At 39.4% G+C, this 19,915-nt stretch overlaps 1 protein-coding gene across 6 annotated transcripts in view; it reads left to right on the top strand.

Moving 5' to 3' along the window:
- Positions 1 to 19,915, top strand: part of diaph2 (diaphanous-related formin 2) — a 462,271-nt gene that overhangs the window by 147,767 nt on the left and 294,589 nt on the right. For all 6 annotated transcript variants that reach the window (XM_042493107.1, XM_042493105.1, XM_042493108.1 and 3 more), the window contains 4 exons: positions 4,149 to 4,265; positions 10,381 to 10,499; positions 13,009 to 13,073; positions 13,889 to 13,993. In XM_042493107.1, coding sequence (XP_042349041.1) covers positions 4,149 to 4,265; positions 10,381 to 10,499; positions 13,009 to 13,073; positions 13,889 to 13,993 — 406 coding nt within the window. The remainder of the gene's footprint in view (positions 1 to 4,148; positions 4,266 to 10,380; positions 10,500 to 13,008; positions 13,074 to 13,888; positions 13,994 to 19,915) is intronic.

Below are 19,915 nucleotides of genomic sequence, written 5' to 3'. Positions count from 1 at the left end.
ATCCCTATTACAGAACCCACCAACAAAATAAAACACACAAAACCCAGTGTGGTTTGTCTTCCTACTGTCCAAACAATTAAAAACAACACAAAACAAAGAATGAAAGAAAACTGCAGTCAGATCAGTGCATGTGAGCAGATATTAATCAGTGACTGTGGCAAATCTTAACAATTGTAGCAACAAACATGGTTCCCAAAAAAAGTTACTCTTTCACCCATCTTGAATCCTACAGTTCATCTGGTAGATAATTCAGAATTGTTACTTTTTAGGCATGCAATTAATGCCATTTGCACCACAGCAAACCTGCCTCATGGTGTTGGTGAGGAATGATGGATGCTGTTCGACTCTGTGGTTGATGACTGACTGGCATCGATATCTAGACATCCCAAATCTATCTAGCGATAGATTTGGGATGACTTTTAGTGGATGTAAAATGATGACGCAGAGATGCCCTGAATAGTTTCGTTGCAGCGTGTTTTGTAGCTGCTGGCTACAGGGTGTCACTCAATACTGGACTACTTTCAGAATTTGTTGTTCTCATTAGCTGCTTAGACACAGAAACATTGGAAAATAGGGGCCATGTTGAAAATGACCAAAGTTACCCTTAAACTCCAAACATGCAGAGCAGGAGTTGATGAGGTGAGCAGCAATTTAGTCCAGAGTTGGAAACTTCTTCAAGCATCCCAGAGAGGACCCCTTTAATAATTCACAAATCTTCTCTGAGGCTATATATGAATGGCTGACACAGTGAGCAGACAAACTCAGACGCTGACATTGTTATGCAGATGTTCATTCCCACAACCTTTTTCTTCCACCAAATCCCAGAGTTCTAGTCCTGGCACAAAGTGCTGCTGTGAGTGACAGATTCTGTTGACACAAGTAGGTGAGGGGAGGAGGTCGCGTGTGTGTGCGTGGAGAGAAGATGGAGAGAAAAAACGTGCACCTGGATTAATGATGTGCTTGAGCAGGTTCACAAATGAGAAGGCCCAATGTTTGTTTCCAAGGACAATGTGGTATTGATCTGCGAGCTCTGAGCATGATTCGAATGCCTAGGCTACCTTTTTCCTTTTGCCTGCATAGCACACACATACGTGCATGCACGCACACACACATATAGGCATGTTATCACACTGATAGTACTTCTAGTGTCTGAGCATTGCATATGTGTCTTGTTTCTCCAGCAGTTTCATGAATATTAACCTGGAGAGGCTCCTCTGTGTCCGGCCCAGGTCCAGGTGCCGAGGAGGTGACTCCAGGCCACTAATAAATATTAATGAGCTGTGGAATAGTGATTGATTGACCCCACCACTGACTGGCCTACGTCACACTTGACTGCCACTCATGTTTATTCATTATTTGGAGAGGGAGTGTAAAGAGAGAGACAGAGAGCGCGAAAGAGAGTGTAGAGGGGGTGTCATCGAATGGATTGGCATTCTACATTAGGTTTATGTCTGCAGCTTAGTGATAGATGAAGCTAGTTGGACACTTTCCCAGTCTGAGCTCCTTCTCATGTCCTCTCAAATGCTGCTGTGGTGAAGCTATAATTGAATCTCACAGGATTGGTAATTCTCCCAGGCTTCATACTCAGCTAATACAAAGGAGGGAAATGATACTGCAGAGGAGCCCGTATTCCCATCCCTCTCTCTCTCAAAAAATTTGATATGGGATAGGAGTTTAATTACAGACATTGTTGAAATTAATAGGAAAAGTGTCAAACAGTATTTAAAAGAATTGATCTTCTCCAATTGCAGCGGGTGCAGATTGTTTTGTGTGGATGATAGCATGGGGAATGGAGAATGTAGTTAAATGCTGTTTTTTGGGTTTTTTTTTTGAGGAAATAGTTTGAAATATTGATGCTGTGGTACAAAGTCATCAGTCATTAGCTGCCAATGAAAACTGACAAATAACATTAGCAAACAAATAAAGCATTGACAAAGTCTTCAGATTAACCTTTGAAAACATGTTAGTTGGACCCCTCTAGTCTGCCAAGTGTTTTAATGCCTCTGAGCAGGTGATAGCCATGGCCATTGTGATTATGATTTGTCCGTACAATTCTCATGAACGCGATATCATAAAAATGCCTTAAACATCCACTAATTAGATTGCGGTGGTCAAAATTACTGTGACCTTGTGTCTTTCTCATTCTTGCGAACGCAGTATCTCAAAAACAGGGAATTTCTTAAAATTTGGCACAAACATCCACCTGGACTAATTGATGAACTGGTTAAAATTTGGAGGACAAAGGTGAAGGTCCGTTTTACCTTGTGTCTGTCTCATTATCATGGTTGCTGTATCTCAAAAAGGCCTTGGGGGAATCTCCTCAAATTTGGCTAAAACTTCCATTTGGACTCATTGATGAACTTTTTTTGGCCATAACTTTAGTATTCATATGCTAATTATGACAAACTATCACACAAATGCCTAATATGATGAGGTGATGAAATTTAATTTCCCCAAAGTCAACTTCACTGTGACATCCTAATGTTCTGCAAAAACACTTTTCTGTCTGTTGCTCAACATCATAACTCAGGAACAGAGGGGCAGACATTTGGCCAGACACTGATTGGTGACACTTGGATCAATCTTGGGTGCCCAACTTGAAACTGTGCTGATTGTATAGATCTTCTGTAAGTCCATACAGACATGGATGTAAACTATAACTGCAACTTGACTGTTTCATGGAGATAAATAACTGCAACCCCCTTAATTCTAGTTGTTCCATAACATGACTATATCCATCAACTATTATAGCACATTAATGGTAGTTCTAGAAATAATACTATTGCTCTTGAGGTCTGTTTAGTCGTAATTTGGCCTTAATTTAGTCTGAATCTTCAAGCTCAGTCACCTCATAAAAAGTCATTTTTGCATGTGCATTTTACTGTTTCAGTACCAAAAGCAGAAGGAAAGGGGATCACAACATATGCTGCCACCATGTTGAAAGTGTCACTTCATTGCTTTGCAGTCACTGTGTAAATATTTTAGCACGCATTGTCAAGATCCGTTCTCCATGTTATGATGGCAATCAGGTTTTCATCACTGTGAGCTTAACAGGGTACTGTCTCCTTAGTCTTCCTTTTTTTCTGCATGTGTGCACATATCTGAGAGGCTTATTCCACTTTTTCAAACAAGATGAGTCTCCACGGGGAAATCCTCCTTTCTCAAGCAAACAAATTAAATAGGCTCCAAATCATTCATTTTCTTGGGTTCTTGCTTCTTGGAGCTACACTTTTACAGCACTAATAGAAGTTTTAGAAACGCAAATATAATTATTTCTAAATTAACCTTGTACTACAAATCAACCATTAACATTGAGATACATTTTTTGGACGTTTCAGTGTACATGCATATCTTCTCCTACACTGTATGTCATATAGTCCTTGCATTAATTTTGATCTGATTATTTCAATATCAGACGTTCTGTGTTTCTTGAATACAAGGCATCACCTGTATATAATTTATAAAACAAATACTGAGCAAATAATCAATACATATATATATAGTATATGATATTTGAAGATGTAGGAATAAAGAGATTTTAACATCTATTTTAGATGAGCCATCACTACTTCCTCCTGGGAAAAGCAAACATAAGACACATAATCAATACCCTCTGCAAATTTAATAACATGAATTTTGGCTCCTGAGTACATGTCAGTTTCAATCTAAGAACTGAAAGTCAGACATATTTTTGTTCTGAGAATGATCTTCTCCCCATCATCCTTGCCTCAAACCTTCAAACCACTGAGCTTTTTTTTTTTTTTTTTTTTTTAATGTATTTAATTTGCTCCTTAGAGTGACAGGTAAACCAGAGGGAGCATTCTTTATTACCAGTCCCCCTCCTCAAGTTAGCTGCTTACACTGTTTTAGCTCCCCCAAGAGAGACAATGGATAAGAGGAATCACATCTCTGTTTGCTTTTGTACCTTGATGCCTGTCAGAAAGGCTGAGGAACTGAGGGAAAATAAATAAGTAGTTATAAAAAAAACAAGGACTAATAAATATGTAAATGTTTACAATGTGTTGAATTCACCCGAATGATGAACTCAAATTGTGTGTTTTCTCAAGAAGTTAACCTTAAGTGTTAACTGAATACAACTAGAAAGAAATACTGTCATGAAGTTGTTGTCCTTAACTTTGCTCCTGTACTGATATGAATGAAGTATATCATCTCCTGTCCAATATGGTAAAAGACACGGGCTCAGAGGCGTACTTCCTGTCAGTCCTGCAGCACCTTTTGCTAATTAGGAACGACTACTATATCAGGTAAGTTCTGTTTGATTTTTACATACATTGGGTGGTGTCTGTTAAAATGAACTCAGGTCCTTTTGCGCGATTAGTACAGTTTGATTAGACTGGTTAAACCCAGGTGCGGACCAAACAACCAGACCAAGACCGCTTGAAAAGGTGTGTCTTGGTCCGCTTCTGAATGAACTCTGATTTAGTTCATTTGTGGTGTGAAAGAAACAAACCGACCCAAGGATTTTATGATGGCACACATAGGACTTTTGCATGATTGAAATAATTGTCACTTGATGTAACTTCATATCTAGCCCTTTTGGTTGATTTGTAAAAAGTCAGTGTGAAAAGATAATGGACCAGAAGTAAAAATGCAACTGTGTATCATTTCTCCCTCGGGTCTGGACCAAAGGAACCAAACTACAGTTGTGAAAGCACTCACCCATGCCCAAGTATTGACTTAAGACCACTTGATGATCCTGTGCGTCAGTGTGCTTGGATAGTCTTAGCTTTGTTTTGTTTGTATGTTTACAGTAGATATAAAAGCACTTCATCCAGCACTCTGAACACATTTGTTCATTACTCACAGGAAGTAGTTATTTCCTTTGTGGGTCTGTTTGTTTGTCTTTGATAACATAAAAGTAAAAGCCAGGTTGAAATTTGTTGTGTACATGAACCCTCCCAAAAGTAAGAGACCTATTGATTTTTAAAAACTAAACTTTAGCTTCCTTTTTTTTCCTGTAACTTCTGTAATTTTCTCTGAACTGTTAAAGGATCTATTAGCTTGGCAAAAAAAAAAAAAAAAGAAAAAGTAATCAAAACCAACATTCAGAACCTCTAAGCACTGTAATCTTGTCCATGTTGGTTATTTTGTGTTGTTTTTTAAAAATTCTGTCAATCCTTTCCCCACTGGGGTTGCCAACTGGCATGCACCTGGTATGAGTCTCATACTTTAGGCTCTGTCTTATGCGCTCACAGCACAGAGGAAAAAAGTGATGAACAATCACGTAATGTAGTGAACGACTTTGACTCTAGAGTACAGCTGAGAATTTGACAACCGAGTCGTGTGTGCTTGCATGGCATTTCATAATTCGGATCAAACAGCTGGCAGTCTGACTGTGAGAGAGACAAACAGAGCGGAGCTTCTCCTCACAGCACCAAAGAGTCCGAATGAACAAAGAGACAAATATTCAGTGGTGGAAAGTGACTTCTTTAGACTTCTACTGACTACTTCCTTTAAGTTCCAGTTTAGTCAGACTTTCAATGGAAATATTTACAAACAGCAGAACGTATTGTTCCGTGTCTCATCCAGCCGCTCTTTGCTGTGCCCTATTACCAGGGCCAGATGTAGTGATTTGGGGCCCCGTGGCCCCAGGCACATTGCCTTATTATTAACCTCTCTCTCACTGGAAATGCTAGCAGGCTGTTAGCAGCTTTAGGAGAAGTAGGCCAACTAAAAAAAATTTTTCCCAAGTAAAACAATTAATAGCACACAGCAGAAGTTCAAGTCAGAGTCCTGCAGTCAGGAGAGTTTGGTCTATTATTAGCACAATGTGCTTAAATTTAGCCAAAATTTGTTTTAGATGGAGCTTTGAATTCTTATATAATGCTGGATAATTTAATTAAAAAAAAATTCGTCATATGTTTATTACACTCCAGCACACCGTGGCGACCATTTTAACTTTTCTTTTTCTTAGAAAAACACTCAAACTGTTTGATCGATTATCAGATTATCTGACAATACATTTGATAGTTGACAGTCATCGCAGCTCTAGAGGTAAGTGATTAGAGAGATGATATTCTATATTTTTTGAAATTATGTTTAAACTGTTGGGGTAGGTTTCTCACTTTGCCTTTGAATAGCAAATATGTCATTCACTGGGCAGGAAGTCCGCCATTCCTCTGAACAGAGTGACACTGATGAATTCACTGCTGTGTCAGACCTTTTTGCAGGAATAAGACTTTAAAAAAGAAAGTTGGAAGACTAAGGGAGGATGCGAGGAAGAAGATGAATTTACCATAGACAAGTTGCTGTTCCCTTGGTGTTATGAATAATTTATTACTCGTCTATTCGTAGGAAGTGAGAAATAGATTTCACATTAACCAGCTAGCTCAGCCACGTCCACCTCAGTGTCCACGTACCTCTCTGTGAGGCAGCAATATGGAGGGATCAGTACCAGTGCTCATGAAGAAAAAAAACTGATGGTCTTTTTAAAGATATGATTTTAAAATATTTTTTCCCTCCCACCAGTCACAAATGAAAGGACAAACCCACACATGTGCACACACAGACATCAACACCAGGAATTCATTCTGACTGAGGCATTGTATTCCCAATACATCACTGGTGTGTGAGTTGGGATGATGGAAGATGCAGTAACACAGTACATGCAGCTATTTTCAATAGATACTATCTATCTTTTTTCAGCCCTCACCTTTTAAGTTACCATCTTTTCATGTCGTAGTCAGAATTGGGTGAATGTGAAATAGTAGTCGAACTATTTCACAATAGCAGCAGTAGTAGTAGTAGCAGCAGTAGTAATTTAATATATGTATAATATTTTGTAGCAGTAAGAATCACCACAGGCCCCACGATTCAATATTATGTGATTTATTTCGACCATGGAAATTAAAAAAAAAAATAAAGATATTAAGAAAACTAAATCAGATAACAGACAGTGAATGGTAATTTACATCTGTAAAAGAATTGGAGGAAGTGAATACTTTCAATTAATATTTTTGATTTATGTAATTAAAAAAAAATTAGATGCCTTGTGGTCGTTTATGGACACAACGTAGCGATGGAAAGTATCGCGACACTGTGCTGCATTTTTTCCCCACCCCTAACATTTCATCAGCTTGAAGCAAAAACATTCAGGTCAGAGAATGTGTGGTAAATACATGGCTCGAGTTGAAACTGTATAATGGCGGCCGACTGAGGTTAGTTATATGGTATTAATAAGTGATACACTTCGGCTTTGTGTTAAAGGAATGCATGTGTGCTCATGATGTTATGTCTAGAAGTAAAGGATTGTTGATTTTATCATTATATTAATTAGAATTGATAGCACACTTGCTACCTTGATTAATGTGTCAAATAATAATCTACATTAAATGATAATTAATTGAATAATAAGTATTGTAATAATAATAAGGTCTACAGTGGGCAAACTGTTAAAGTGCTCCGTCTACTGTCATTCCTCCTAACACAACATTAGTTGTTGCGCTCCCCTCCGGGGCTCGGTTTATTTTTGATAATTAATCTCTCACTGGAAGCCTAATGAATGGGAGCACATCAAACCCACCCAATAAATATAGAGCAGATCTGCTCTTTTGGAGCCTGGTGATATGGGGATTACACTGGTTATGTGGAGCAGAGCTGGATCAAGTGGCTGGGGCTGTTCTGCACTGCAAGCTATCATTGGAAGAAATGAAGGTGCCAAAGTAAAAGAAGAGGTGGGGAATGATGCAGGGGACATATGCTAGCTTCTGGAGCCCAGCCCTGCCCACTGTGGAGGGGCCTGACAGTTCTGGGTCACTCTCTCCATCTCCAGTTATCTCCACCCAGCCTCTATCTGCTCGGTGGTGGTGGCGGCGGAGGATGGAGGACGAAGGGAAAATAGGGCGGCTTATTGAGATAATAATGTGGTGTACATTGGTGACAGTTGTAAGCCGAGTGCCACAGTGCTTAAGCCATGCAGGGCGATGTGTGAGCTTTCACTAGCTTGTTCCAATCATGAGTGGGCGAATCCGCCAGCTCAAGCTTAATGTATGGCATTTCATGCTTTCAAAACAGTGCACCTAAATGCTGATTTATTCTTATTTGCTTTGGCTCAGAATTTTGTGTTCTTTCATATTTCTGTTCATAACATGATATGGCCTGTCCACCCACAAGGTACCAACAGAACATAGCCTTTGAATATATGGCTAACAGTTTAAAATAAAAGCTGCAGAAATAAACTTCATTAAATGATAATAATTACAACTTACTGATTATCACGATTCTTTTTCCTGTGACACATACTTGGATATATGTGCTTTTTTTAATGTTACACAGAACTAACATGCCTGACACCCACCAGACACTTTGCTAACAGCTCTGCCTGTTTCCATCAATTATTACATTTAGTAACATTAGTGCTCCTTCCCTTAATGCTTTCATGCAGAGCTATCAGACGGGCAGGCTTTGATCAGACTTTGAGTTCCTTATCTGCATCAAAGTTGTCATGAAATCTCTGAATTTCAGTTATTATTACAGGAATCTGTTGGACTATCTCAAGAAGCTAAAAGGGGATTACACTGCAGCATATTTGTCATAGAGGGATTTGTCAAACTTCTAGTGTTAACTTTGTCTTCTTACTGATTTAAAATTATATGCCAAAACAAGAATTTACAATGATACTGTTGATCATTTCTAAAGTAAGAACAGAATATCAGTATATTAAAGAAACATCAGGTTCCAGTGGAGGGATGTTTGTTTTGTACTTAATTTTTGTGTGTTGTGACTCGCGCCAAAGGGCCTCTGCGAAGTCCCCTCTTTATGCCTTGTATGCATTTTTACACAGAACCAAAAAAACAGGCAGGCATGACATTTAACACATAGCATCAACCTCTAGAGTGACAAATGTGTCAGCAGTGCTTCAAAAACAATAACAGTGGATTAACATGACAAGAACAACCCGAGGTTTCTTTTAATGACCTGGATGACTGAGAACCTAAACAGACGACAAGAACAGTCATATACCTTTTCAGTTATATGGTGGCTGATTTCGCCCTCTGCTTGGAGGGTAAGGAGCTCCTGAATCTCATTGTTTTCCAAATTTGTGGACATTTTTGGCAGCTGCTCTTCTTTGAGTTAGCTACTAACTGCTATTTGCCGATTTTTAAATCTCCAGCATTGGATTGCGTGCATAGCACTCCTTCAAAACCTTACACCTGTCCTGCTGTCTGTCCTGTTTATAGACACACTATTTTAGCGCTGTTACTTCCTTCTATGGCTGCTCAAAAGTGAGACGACTCTGTCCCCCCATTCCACGATTGTTCCTTTTATACAGAATTTCAAGGCGGGATAACGGCGCATTATTCTCAACTTGAACAGTTTGTGTAAAAGCGGCTATTGAAGAACATATCCTCTACTCTGTGACCGCTAAAAAAATGTCTTATTTAAAAGGAAGATGAAAGGTGTTTATGTGATTATTGAATGAGAAGGCTGCCGCTGCTCCAGCTGCTGATACTGTTTTCGTCCTCCTACTAGTAATGAATTCATTCCACTCCACACCTATTCCAGATATCATAACGCCGTACCAGAATTGCAACTGCCTAGTCGTTTGCATGCAAACTGCAACAATTGGTCGGTCACGCCCCCATGCACTGTGACAATATTTGAGGGCATCATTAAGGGTCACTTCAGGTCTAACATTTTAGTTCAATTCTCAACACCCAGTTTATAATAAGTAGAACTTGAGTCTTAAGAGGAATAAATGAAAAAACACAAGTTGTTTCTGTTGCGAATTTAAACATCATCTTCTGGTCAATGTCATGCTTAGAAAATAATTATTTCTCAGTTTGCAGCTCAGCTTAGGCTGGCATTGTATTTGTTAAATGTCACTTGCAATTAAAGTTGATAATGTTACTGAGAAAAGGTCACATACCAACCTATGTGTCAGAATGGGTCTCTCAGGCTGATTCAGACACCTCGCTCCAGAACACCAAGCACTCAGTCACACTCCTAACTGGCTGACATGTTTTCCCGGTCATTGTGCTTTCAATTACACACATTACGCTGATTAGATTTACATTTCAGTTTTTATGGTTGCTCTAATTGGCAAAGATGATTGCAAATTAGGCAAGAGGGCAAGCGTAGCCTTGGCTACCGTCTGTCACCTTGAAATGGACGGACTAGCACAGACCTGGGTTCTGTGTGCCCATTAATCTGCTAATTTCATGATCGGGGCGAAGCAAGTGATCAAATTTAATAGGGTGCCTATTTTCTTCAGCAGCACCCTTTTTGACATGGCATTTTGTGACCTCTAGCTTGGAAAAGGGAATAATTTGTGGTTAATTAGCCTTGTAGAGTCTGTGTCACTCATATTTTTTCTGTGGCTTGTCTAATTGTTCTGCTTTATGTTTTGTGACCCCTCAGGCCTCAGTATTACAAGGTGATAGAAGAATGCGTGTCTCAGGTGGTCCTGCATCGCAATGGGATGGACCCAGACTTCGGCTACAGCAGAAGATTGGATGTGGACTTTACCCATCTAATTGGTATTTAATAATTTGCTCCGTATTTCCTCACTCATTAATTTTAACATGTGTTGGCGGAAGTCTGAAATGTGTAGTTAGTATCATCATATGAAATCATCCACAAGATCTGTTTTTGTCTTTTCAAACTGTTTGCTGCAGGAGGCATATCACTGATGTTGCTAAAAATGTTTTGATACCTCGCAGTCATTCTCATTATCCTCCCAGATCCCGCTGAGATTCCTCTAACAAACACCTGCAGTGGCTTGACATATAAGTAGGGGTCATCTAATTATTGATGAATAATACATTATATCTGGTGAAATGAATTCAGCCGGTTCAGAAACATTTTAAATGTTGCTTTTCTCGGTTATTGGGTTTTCAGCCGTGTTCCTGGAATCACAGAGAAAGTATCTATTTGCACTGCATTACTAATAGAGATTTTTTTTCAAACAGAGAAAATAAATAAAAAATACTTTGTGTCTCTCTGTTATATCACTAACAGTTCTGTGACTTGCCAACAAAGGGTCATTAAAAGTTTTAAACCTTTCCACAGAGGACTGATGCAGCATTCAATAAGTTTTATCACCCACTTTGCTGAGATTTAATCAGTTGATAAAAAAAACTGTCAAGGATGTGTTTGTTAAAATTCACACTAACAACACAGATGCCACATCCGCATGACTTATTGAAAGGTGCCTTTCCACCCTTTTCTTTTTTTTCCACATTAACATGGGGGGGGGGGCTGTTTCTTAATAACAGTTATTATTCAGAGGGATCATGCGTTGAGTGATGTGTGATCTCACAGTAATTTACACCTAAAACTTGCACATACACTGTCCCTCACATCATTTATCTGCTGGGTTATTGGAAAATATGGGATTTGTAAACATGCCCAAATAAAACAAAGAAACTGAAACACAAAATGTTCGGAAAACAGTGTTTTAAAAAAAATGAAGTAAAGTTGGCAAGAACAGGCTGATTTAGTTTTATATTTTAGACTCTGATTTTTATCTTGTTAAAGATGCATGCCATTAAGCAACAGATAACAGCTCACACATTTTAGGTCATGATTTCTGTTATTTAAGGGGAAACTTCAATATTTTTTAACCTGGATCCTATTTTCCCATGCTTTTGTGTTTAAGAGACTAACAGAGACACAAATTTTTGAAATTGGTCCACAAAATGAGAGCGACTGCTGCAGCCGCAGTAGCAAAATAGGCTGCAATGTAATCCCTATGGGCAATTGTACAATGTAAATCTAAGTACAGTATCTATGTATATCTAGAAGTGCTTGTTTTTGCAACTGACAGGCTCAGATTGTTACTATAAGTGTCTAATAATGTTACGGAGAGGACCCCACAGAGAAATTCAATATTTTTCTTAACTTTCACTGATCCAGTCTGTTTGCTAGCATGTATAACACTAAGTCTTGATAACAGAGAAGTCTCGATCTGAAATCTTACAGACTTTTCCACATTGTCAAAAACAGCTCAATATTCATTCATGACAACGAACAATCTTTGAGAAACACTAACCTTGCTCTTCCCAGCACACCTCTCTTCAACTCTCATTAATGTTTTCACAAATGTTTTCCTGCAGCAAGTCGCCTCAAGAGAATTCAGAACGAGACTTTGCCCTCTAGTGGCAGAAAGCTTTTTTTACTGGACCTTAGTTGATAATGCACAATTGTCTATAGGGATTACATTTCAGCAGTGTCTTCACTGTCGCTCCAGCGGTTGCTCTCAATACTCAACTTATTCAAAATGTAGTTTTTCCATTCGTTCTTTATATGGGAAAACTGGGTCCAAGTTGTAAAATACAGAAGTTTCCCCTTTTAAGGAAACCTTTGTCAGTGAAAGTAAAATAAAGAGAAGAGGAGGGGAATGTATCAGCACATTTGCATGAACCAAGAGTCGCTCAGTGTGGCTGATTTCACTGTATGTGAGGCAGTTACTGAACATGTCATGAAAACACTTTCTCCATTCTTGTCCCTTCTTCACAAGTTCAACTCAGTGGTTGCATCAGTCGACTGAACTTTACCATCTTATGCATGTTTTTGTTTTCAAAGCAGACATTTTTATTGATTTTTTTTCAATTATTCTATTTTTCATTGAGTCATGCTTTTCATCACAAGCCTCTATTTTATACAGCCTATAATAGGAGACATATCTGTGTGTCCTCTTGAGAAATAAAGCATTGAATCTGAAAATGTATAGATGGATATGTTAAATAATATGCAGTCATACTGTAGACTGATAGACCTTGAAATGCTAAGTTAAATGACTCTTGACACTTGGCATTTTTAGATGTAATGAAATGCACACTACGACCTATCACAATTTTGGATATCATCTTAAGCTTTAAACATCTCATGGACCTAACAGAGTTTTTTAGAGAAAAATCCAATCATATAAACTCTAATATACTTAAGAAACAAGAGCCAGGTCTAATTGAAATTTTCACATGAAGAGCTAACGATGCACATCCCATCTTTGAAGTATCTTGTGACTGTGCTGGTCTTGTCTTGCAGATCAGTGTGTGGATAAAGCCAAAGTTGAGGAGAGTGAGCAGAAGGCTGCGGAGTTCTCCAAAAAGGTGAGACATTAATCACTCCAACAGCCCCCTTTGGTTGGCCGGCTCCCATCAGCAAAGTTTTTTCCTTCCTCTGAGCTCTCAGACAAGCTATTGATTTTCCATGCCCTGATCAATACCTGGGTGTGACGCTACATGATCCGTATCAGCATTACAAGAATCGATGGCGATGATCTGATGTATACTTATTTGTGCACAGAGGGAAGAGGGAAGTTATGTGCCTGCTTCTTTAATACAGTTCTGTGTTTTAAGCTGGCCCTCTAAGGGTTACTGTCTCTATCTTACATTTCCTTTCTCAATTCATTAAATGCTTGATTAATTCATTATATATTTTTCATTTGTTTCAAAGAAATAAAATAATGGGTAATTTAAAAAACTTACCTCCGGGATATTTTTTATGATATTTAAATGTGGCTTAAGGAGCCTCACTGCCTCTGTCTGACAACACCAAGGGGGTCCTGGATGTTGTTTTCTTAAGAGTCCTGTCCCACCAGTCCACCACGCACCCTGCTGGGCCTGTGAAATCATTGTAGCGACATGGCTTGGTTTCTGCAAAGGTTAGATCCGTCAACATGCGCGAAAGCCAGGCCTGAAACAAAGACAAAGGACAACAGGGCTCTAGGGCCACGAGAGCTATGAATAGAAATCAGCCAGAGAGTGTAAGACAGCGCGTTTTGGTGTTTGTTGATGTGCCCCATGGCTATTCTCCTGAGACAATGTGCCGCTCACCCACCTGTGTGTGTTTGTGTGTGTGTTTACATACGTGTACATGTGTTTGGTGCGTGCACACAGACATACTTGTGTCTCTTTTCTTGCAGTTTGATGAGGAGTTCAGTGCGCGGCAGGAGGCCCAGGCCGAGGCTCAAAAGAAGGAAGAGAGAATCAAAGAGTTGGAGGGGAAGATCCAGGCCCTGGAGTCCCAGGTAAATCCATACAGAGGAAACCCAGCACTCTGCAAAACTGTTACATTCCCCCTGAGATCTTTATACTACACGTTTTCCCAAAAAAAAAAAAAACATGAAAAAAGAGTGAAAATCTTAATGTCTGGAAACTCTTTTAATCATTTTTTAAGTTAAAAACATCTTATGCGATCTCATACAAAATGGAAGTGTTTGCCTTGAGATCGTAGCAGCGAGAAGTGATGGCGCCACTAGAAACAGGGCTGATTTGGTCAGAAGGATGCCTTTTCACCTCACTTACAGATATGCTGCTGCTATAAGTGGGAGTTATCATCCATGCAAGAACATTTGATTTAATAAAGGGTCAATCTCCTGCTTAAGTTGTAGCTCTTTATAATGGCGAATTGCTCTATTGAAGCTTTTCCTATGTAATTCTATCATCACAGAGATGGATTGCATTTCTTTTCTTGGCCTCTACATCATTTCTTCCCAGGCAAAACCCTCCATTTTGAGCACAGAAAATGACTACTATTTCCCCCTTAACCCAATTTCAAATGCTTTAGCACTGCCTTGGGACAAAAGGGCAGTTTGCTTCCCTGCTTAGGGAATTTAATATAAACCAGCATTGAAAGATGGTATAGCTACATTTATATCAGAGATTGCTTTTTCTTTCAAACATTCATCTCAGGTTACTTAGGTTGGCGCTCACCGTCTGATAAACTGCACCTGCATATGTGGTCCAAGCATTACTGGGAGTTTTCTCAGCTGTAACGTGCTGTTACTTCAGTCCTCTAGCAATCATTCTTAAGTCCAAAACAAATGCTGTGATGTAGTACAAGCTTTGGCCACTGTCCTGGCAAAAGTCACAGTGTTTTTCTCCCTTAGAACCTAAATTGTGTTTCACTCTCACTCCTGCACTTCATATGCCTGAGTGCTGTGTCACCACTTGTTACCTGCATTTGTAGCCAAACGGGTTCATCGCTCACTCTGCTCCTGATTAATGCCTGCCTATTTAAACAATACCATCAGGATCTAAAGCTCCTCTCCACCTGCTCCGCCTGCTCGCCCCTTTTTCTGCCTCACCCTCTCCTTCTTCCACCTTCTGTCAAAAACGAATGTATCAGGCTGCTGTGTTACCTTTGCTTGCCCTCTCTTCCTTGTTGGGGCTTTTTATGTTGTGTTTCTTCCCCTATAACACACCTTCCCCTCACCCTCCCCTGGCAGGCCTCTGTCTTTTGAAGACTGACTGACTGTGGTGCATTAACAGGTAGTGTAGAGCAGAGCAGCCCTGGAGAGCAGAGCCCTCTCTTCCTCTGTTTGTCCGAATGCTCCTTCAAAGAGCCGTTAGTGCTGGAGAGCCGCACATCAACAGGCATTAACCTCAGCAGGGAAACATATAAAATGTTTGGCACAAACCTGCATGAATGTGGCCATGAGGACCAAAGACCATCCCCTATACATCTTGACAATACAGAAATAAAATTATACTTACAATAGGGCTGCACTTTTGAGCATAAATAAACTTTACTTGAATGTGAATCCATTAAATTTGTTTGGGTTTACGAAGAGTGCAGTTAATTTTCACTGGCCTCACATATTAATTTAATTAGAGTTGAGTTTTAGGCTGTAAGGGCTTAAATGTTTTCTCCTAATGTATGCAGGCTCTGTAATAACAATTCCGAGTTATCTCCTGTTTTTTTATTTTAGGCAGGTGTTCACATAGACCATTCAATTGCTACCTCAAGCAATGTACAAAACAACAGTGCCATCCTCTCAGACGACTGTGATTCTGCCTCTTCGGGAGGACTTGCTTGAAAGAGTGTGTTTTGCAACCTAATTCAAGCTTGACACAGTGTTGTAGAAGGCCATTAACTGTGAGAGCGCAGAACCTTTAAATCGGCGTGAGGACATGCATTGAGTTTGTCCATCAAAGCTGCTGTGCTGTCACTGTCGTTTTGCTGAATATGAATGAAGTGGGAGCTAACCCTAACCTTTCATCTCCTAGACAGAATTCCTGTCAGATAATAAAACACATGCATGCCTGAGTCGCTTCACTTCACCTTGTTTGTGAACCAACACATTTAATGAGAGTCTTTGTCTGGGAACTTTGGCATTGTAACAAGCAGCTTGTTTGATGTGTCTGTTTGATTATCCCCCAATTGAGTTGAGTTGAGGTTCTGCCTGTAAACATCAACAAAGGACACAGGAATCACAACAAGTGGAAATCATCCACCCTTCCCCAAACCTTTGCTTGCAGCCATTCAAGACAAAAAAAAAAGGAAGCTATTCATTGAATTGGCTCTGGATGTGATGAATAATGTAGCACTGCAGTGGTGCATTGGAGCACTCTGCGCCATCCCATTAATAGGTTTTAACAACCTGGCGGTCTTGTAGCTGACCCATCTTGGCCCCGAGAGAAGCTGGAGGTGTAGTGGACCACTTTCTCTCTCTTTTTCTGCCAGGCTGCCTTCCGCTCTGGCTGATTACAGAATTTGACTCAACTGATAATGACAGCAAATCTCACAATGTAGTCCCCATTATAATGTGTGCTTTGCTGTTATGAGAAAGAGCCAATTCAGTTGTTGAGCCAAAAAAATGTCTGGTCAAATCTACTGACATTCGGATGTGTTAACATGCATCCTCACATTACTGAAAATGGTGGTGAAAAGAGCTGGACCTCTCAGAGAGCAGGACACACAGTATTTTACCTGCTGAAAACCTCTTGGCTTGCTTTGTCTTTAAAACGGAGATATCTCTGAACTCTAACTTTTAATCCCTGAGGATAAAAAGATAAAGAAAAACCTCTTTGCTTTAAATATTGCACTTAGCTACCATTTTCTAAAATTCTTGCAAAATGAAAGGTTTTTTTTAAAGTCATCCTCCAAAAGTTTCCATCTCTTTTTCCATTACACATATTAAATATTTAGTTTTCCACAGTCCATAGTAAGAGGTGTTCTGTAGGAATGACTCTATAAAAAATATTACATTTCAGATGCCGCGGAATACGTTCCCATCCTCTTTCTTTTGGCAAGGTCGCACAGAGTGAAAATATCAAAGCAAAATGGGTACATTTCTAAAACGAAGACTGCAGAGTGAAATCAATGCCCATCACACATCTGAGAGTGTTAAGTTGAAATGTATTTTGTGATGCCAAAAAAGAAGAAAAGGGAAATGGAAGAAGGGTTTTGAAGGTACACCAACTGTCAGCGATGCTGTGCCTTGTTCCCATCATGCTGTAGTCAGTGCTCTACACTGATGTTCTTTTGAAGGTAGATTACATCTTGTTTTAGGTGTAAAAGTACAGCACACTCTGCCTTTTGCACATCAAATAGCTCATTCAGACGAAATGGGAATATAACACTGTATTTGTCACTAACTGTGTAAGGGACATCCTCTTTCCTCCGCTCGCCTCTTTCTCTGGCTCTTCTTTGTGTTTGGTGTGGGTACTGGACCTGTTCTGGTGTACTAGTGTTCTCCTTTTTCTCTGTCTATCTAACCCACCCCCATTTGTGCCTCTCTGTTGCCCTCTGTGTGACATGTGTGTTTCCATGGTGTATGTGTGTGTGTATGTGTGTGTGCGTGTTGTATCTGCACAGTTAACTATTGAAAAAGAAAACCTCAAAGAGGCTCAGAGACTCATCAGGGAATCTGAAGCCAAGGTGGGTGTCCCCTTTGCATGTTCAGCGCTCGACATAATCACTCAGTTAATCACCTGCAAATCCAAGCTATACATGAAATGAAGTGGGTTTGCAATGTTTTAAATCTTTTGTTGGAGAAAACTGATTTTTGAACTGATCTTTTGTCCAATTTGCCGTCCTCTCTGCATGTGTGCCCCGCTCCATATTATGCCTTTATATTCAATTTACATTTTAGAATATGAACTGACATGCAAGGCCTCTAATCTTTATTTGCAAGACAAACAAATCTCAAACTGAAATACACTTTAAAAAAAAACGTCTATTGAATTGATACTTGCTGAAATGCTTTGTCTTGTGAAATTACTAATCCACAAAAAGTGATAACACCTTTGTCAAGATAAATAATGAAACAGTTGGAAGCTATGTCGACCCTGTGGTGGATTTTAACTACACACATTTCCTTCTTGTTTAATGTGATTTTCATAAGTAAACACTTTCTGATTGAATTCCTCTATCAGAGATGAGATTGGGGCATAGATTTAATCACATAGCATTCAGAGTTAATTACCTGCCATGCTGACCTCCCAATTGAGTCCAGAAGACTATGAATCCAAATTGGATGGGTTAGATTTCATATTAGCCTGGTTTTCCACCATACACAGAGCTCCAGATGGGCTCTGCAAACTTAATATTGGCCAAAAAGCATCAAACAGACCTTCACAAGCCGGCAAGAAAGGCAATATTCAAACATGCAGGATAATAGATGTACTATATATCAATACACAACACACAGAAATTATGCTTCTGTTGTCTTCATGATGCTAGTGTATTTTGTCTCACATTAACACAGCTACTTACATATTCTATTCATATAATAGTTAAAGCAGCCAAGTCACCCAGCAGAAAATGTTGGCATTTTATGTTTCTCCAAACCAGAAATATGTCACATTTGCACATTTCATTTGTGTTTTTTCAGAGGAATCTATGCCCCAAATGTCAAATGTGGTCGTTTTGTAGTAATGGTCTGTGTTTTTCCAGACAGCTTTTATAGGCTCCATATGTGAGTGTTTTTTAGGCTTTAAACATAGGTATTAAGTAGCAACCTGTCAGCAGGGATAGTTACATTAAAAACAGTTGTTTTTTAGTAAAACAAAACTGCTCTTCCTGCTGGAATTGTGCCCCACAAACTGAGCAAGCCAAAACATGGAATTTGTTGAACCATTACCAATTGTTTTTTGTGCACATACCTAACCACACATTAACCATAGTGTTGAAACAAATCTGCAACGTAATAGAGTGCAAATGTAATGAATCTATGGTTTGCAGAAACGTACAGTGCCAACTTTTTTTCCGTCAGTTTAAGCAAACTATATACTTGTATTTGCCAGTTCAGACTCAGACACTTGGGTCATGCTATATGTGTTGCATGCAAAACATGTATGGGCTCATTAATTACATGCAGAACGTAAAGTGGGATGTTGTCCCATATCAATTGAGTTTAAAATGGCCATTATTATTTAAGTCACAGTACACAGCTATTTTGCATTTTACAACTTATGGGCCTCTTGTTATTAAATGTTTGTTTTGGTATTTGAGGAAGGAGAAGCCAGTGGCGGTGGTGCTGGATCCCGAGGGTTCTGTGAAACACTGGGCTTATTATTGGGTAGATCAGAGTCGGAGAGGTAGAGAGAGAGACAAAGACTCGAAGGGCCCCTCAGTATGGAAACAACTGTGGTCTAATTTAGCAGCTAATTTGCTTCCATTCTCTCATATTAATCTTAAAAGAGGAAACGGGCCACAGAGGGCTTGAGATTGACAGACATGTAATCATTGGATGTGGATTTTCACTGAAGGGCTCTGGGCGATCTGGGTAAGAAGCTCCTTGCAGAGCACCTTTTTAGTTTTGGCCCTAATAAACAATCTACCAACGTCATTATGTAATGAAACACAGTGTAATGTCTTTAAATATGAAGCCAATCACATTGTACGCACCCAATCAAGTGACTGGGGGTAAAGCACATTGCAGGGAATTGGTTTTGGAAATGAGAAGTGGAAATGCTCTTTTTTTTGGTAAGAGGCAGCATCTAATCAGCTTCAAAGATCAAACCCTGTCTCAGCTCGGGTGTCTGTAATTGTTGTATTTGCATAACTTTTTTTCTCTAAAACCTTTTTCTATTGGCATTATCACAGTGCTATTACCAGCTTACCTGTGTATGTGGTATGTGTGATAGTGCAGACATGTCAAAGGACTGAGAGACTTTGTCTTATCAGTCAGGGGTCTAATTACATCCCTGTCTGCTGTTTAATA

Source organism: Plectropomus leopardus, chromosome 9, assembly GCF_008729295.1.
Source record: "Plectropomus leopardus isolate mb chromosome 9, YSFRI_Pleo_2.0, whole genome shotgun sequence".
Classification (NCBI taxonomy): Eukaryota; Metazoa; Chordata; class Actinopteri; order Perciformes; family Serranidae; genus Plectropomus; species Plectropomus leopardus.
This window is presented reverse-complemented; position numbering and strand designations above follow the sequence as displayed.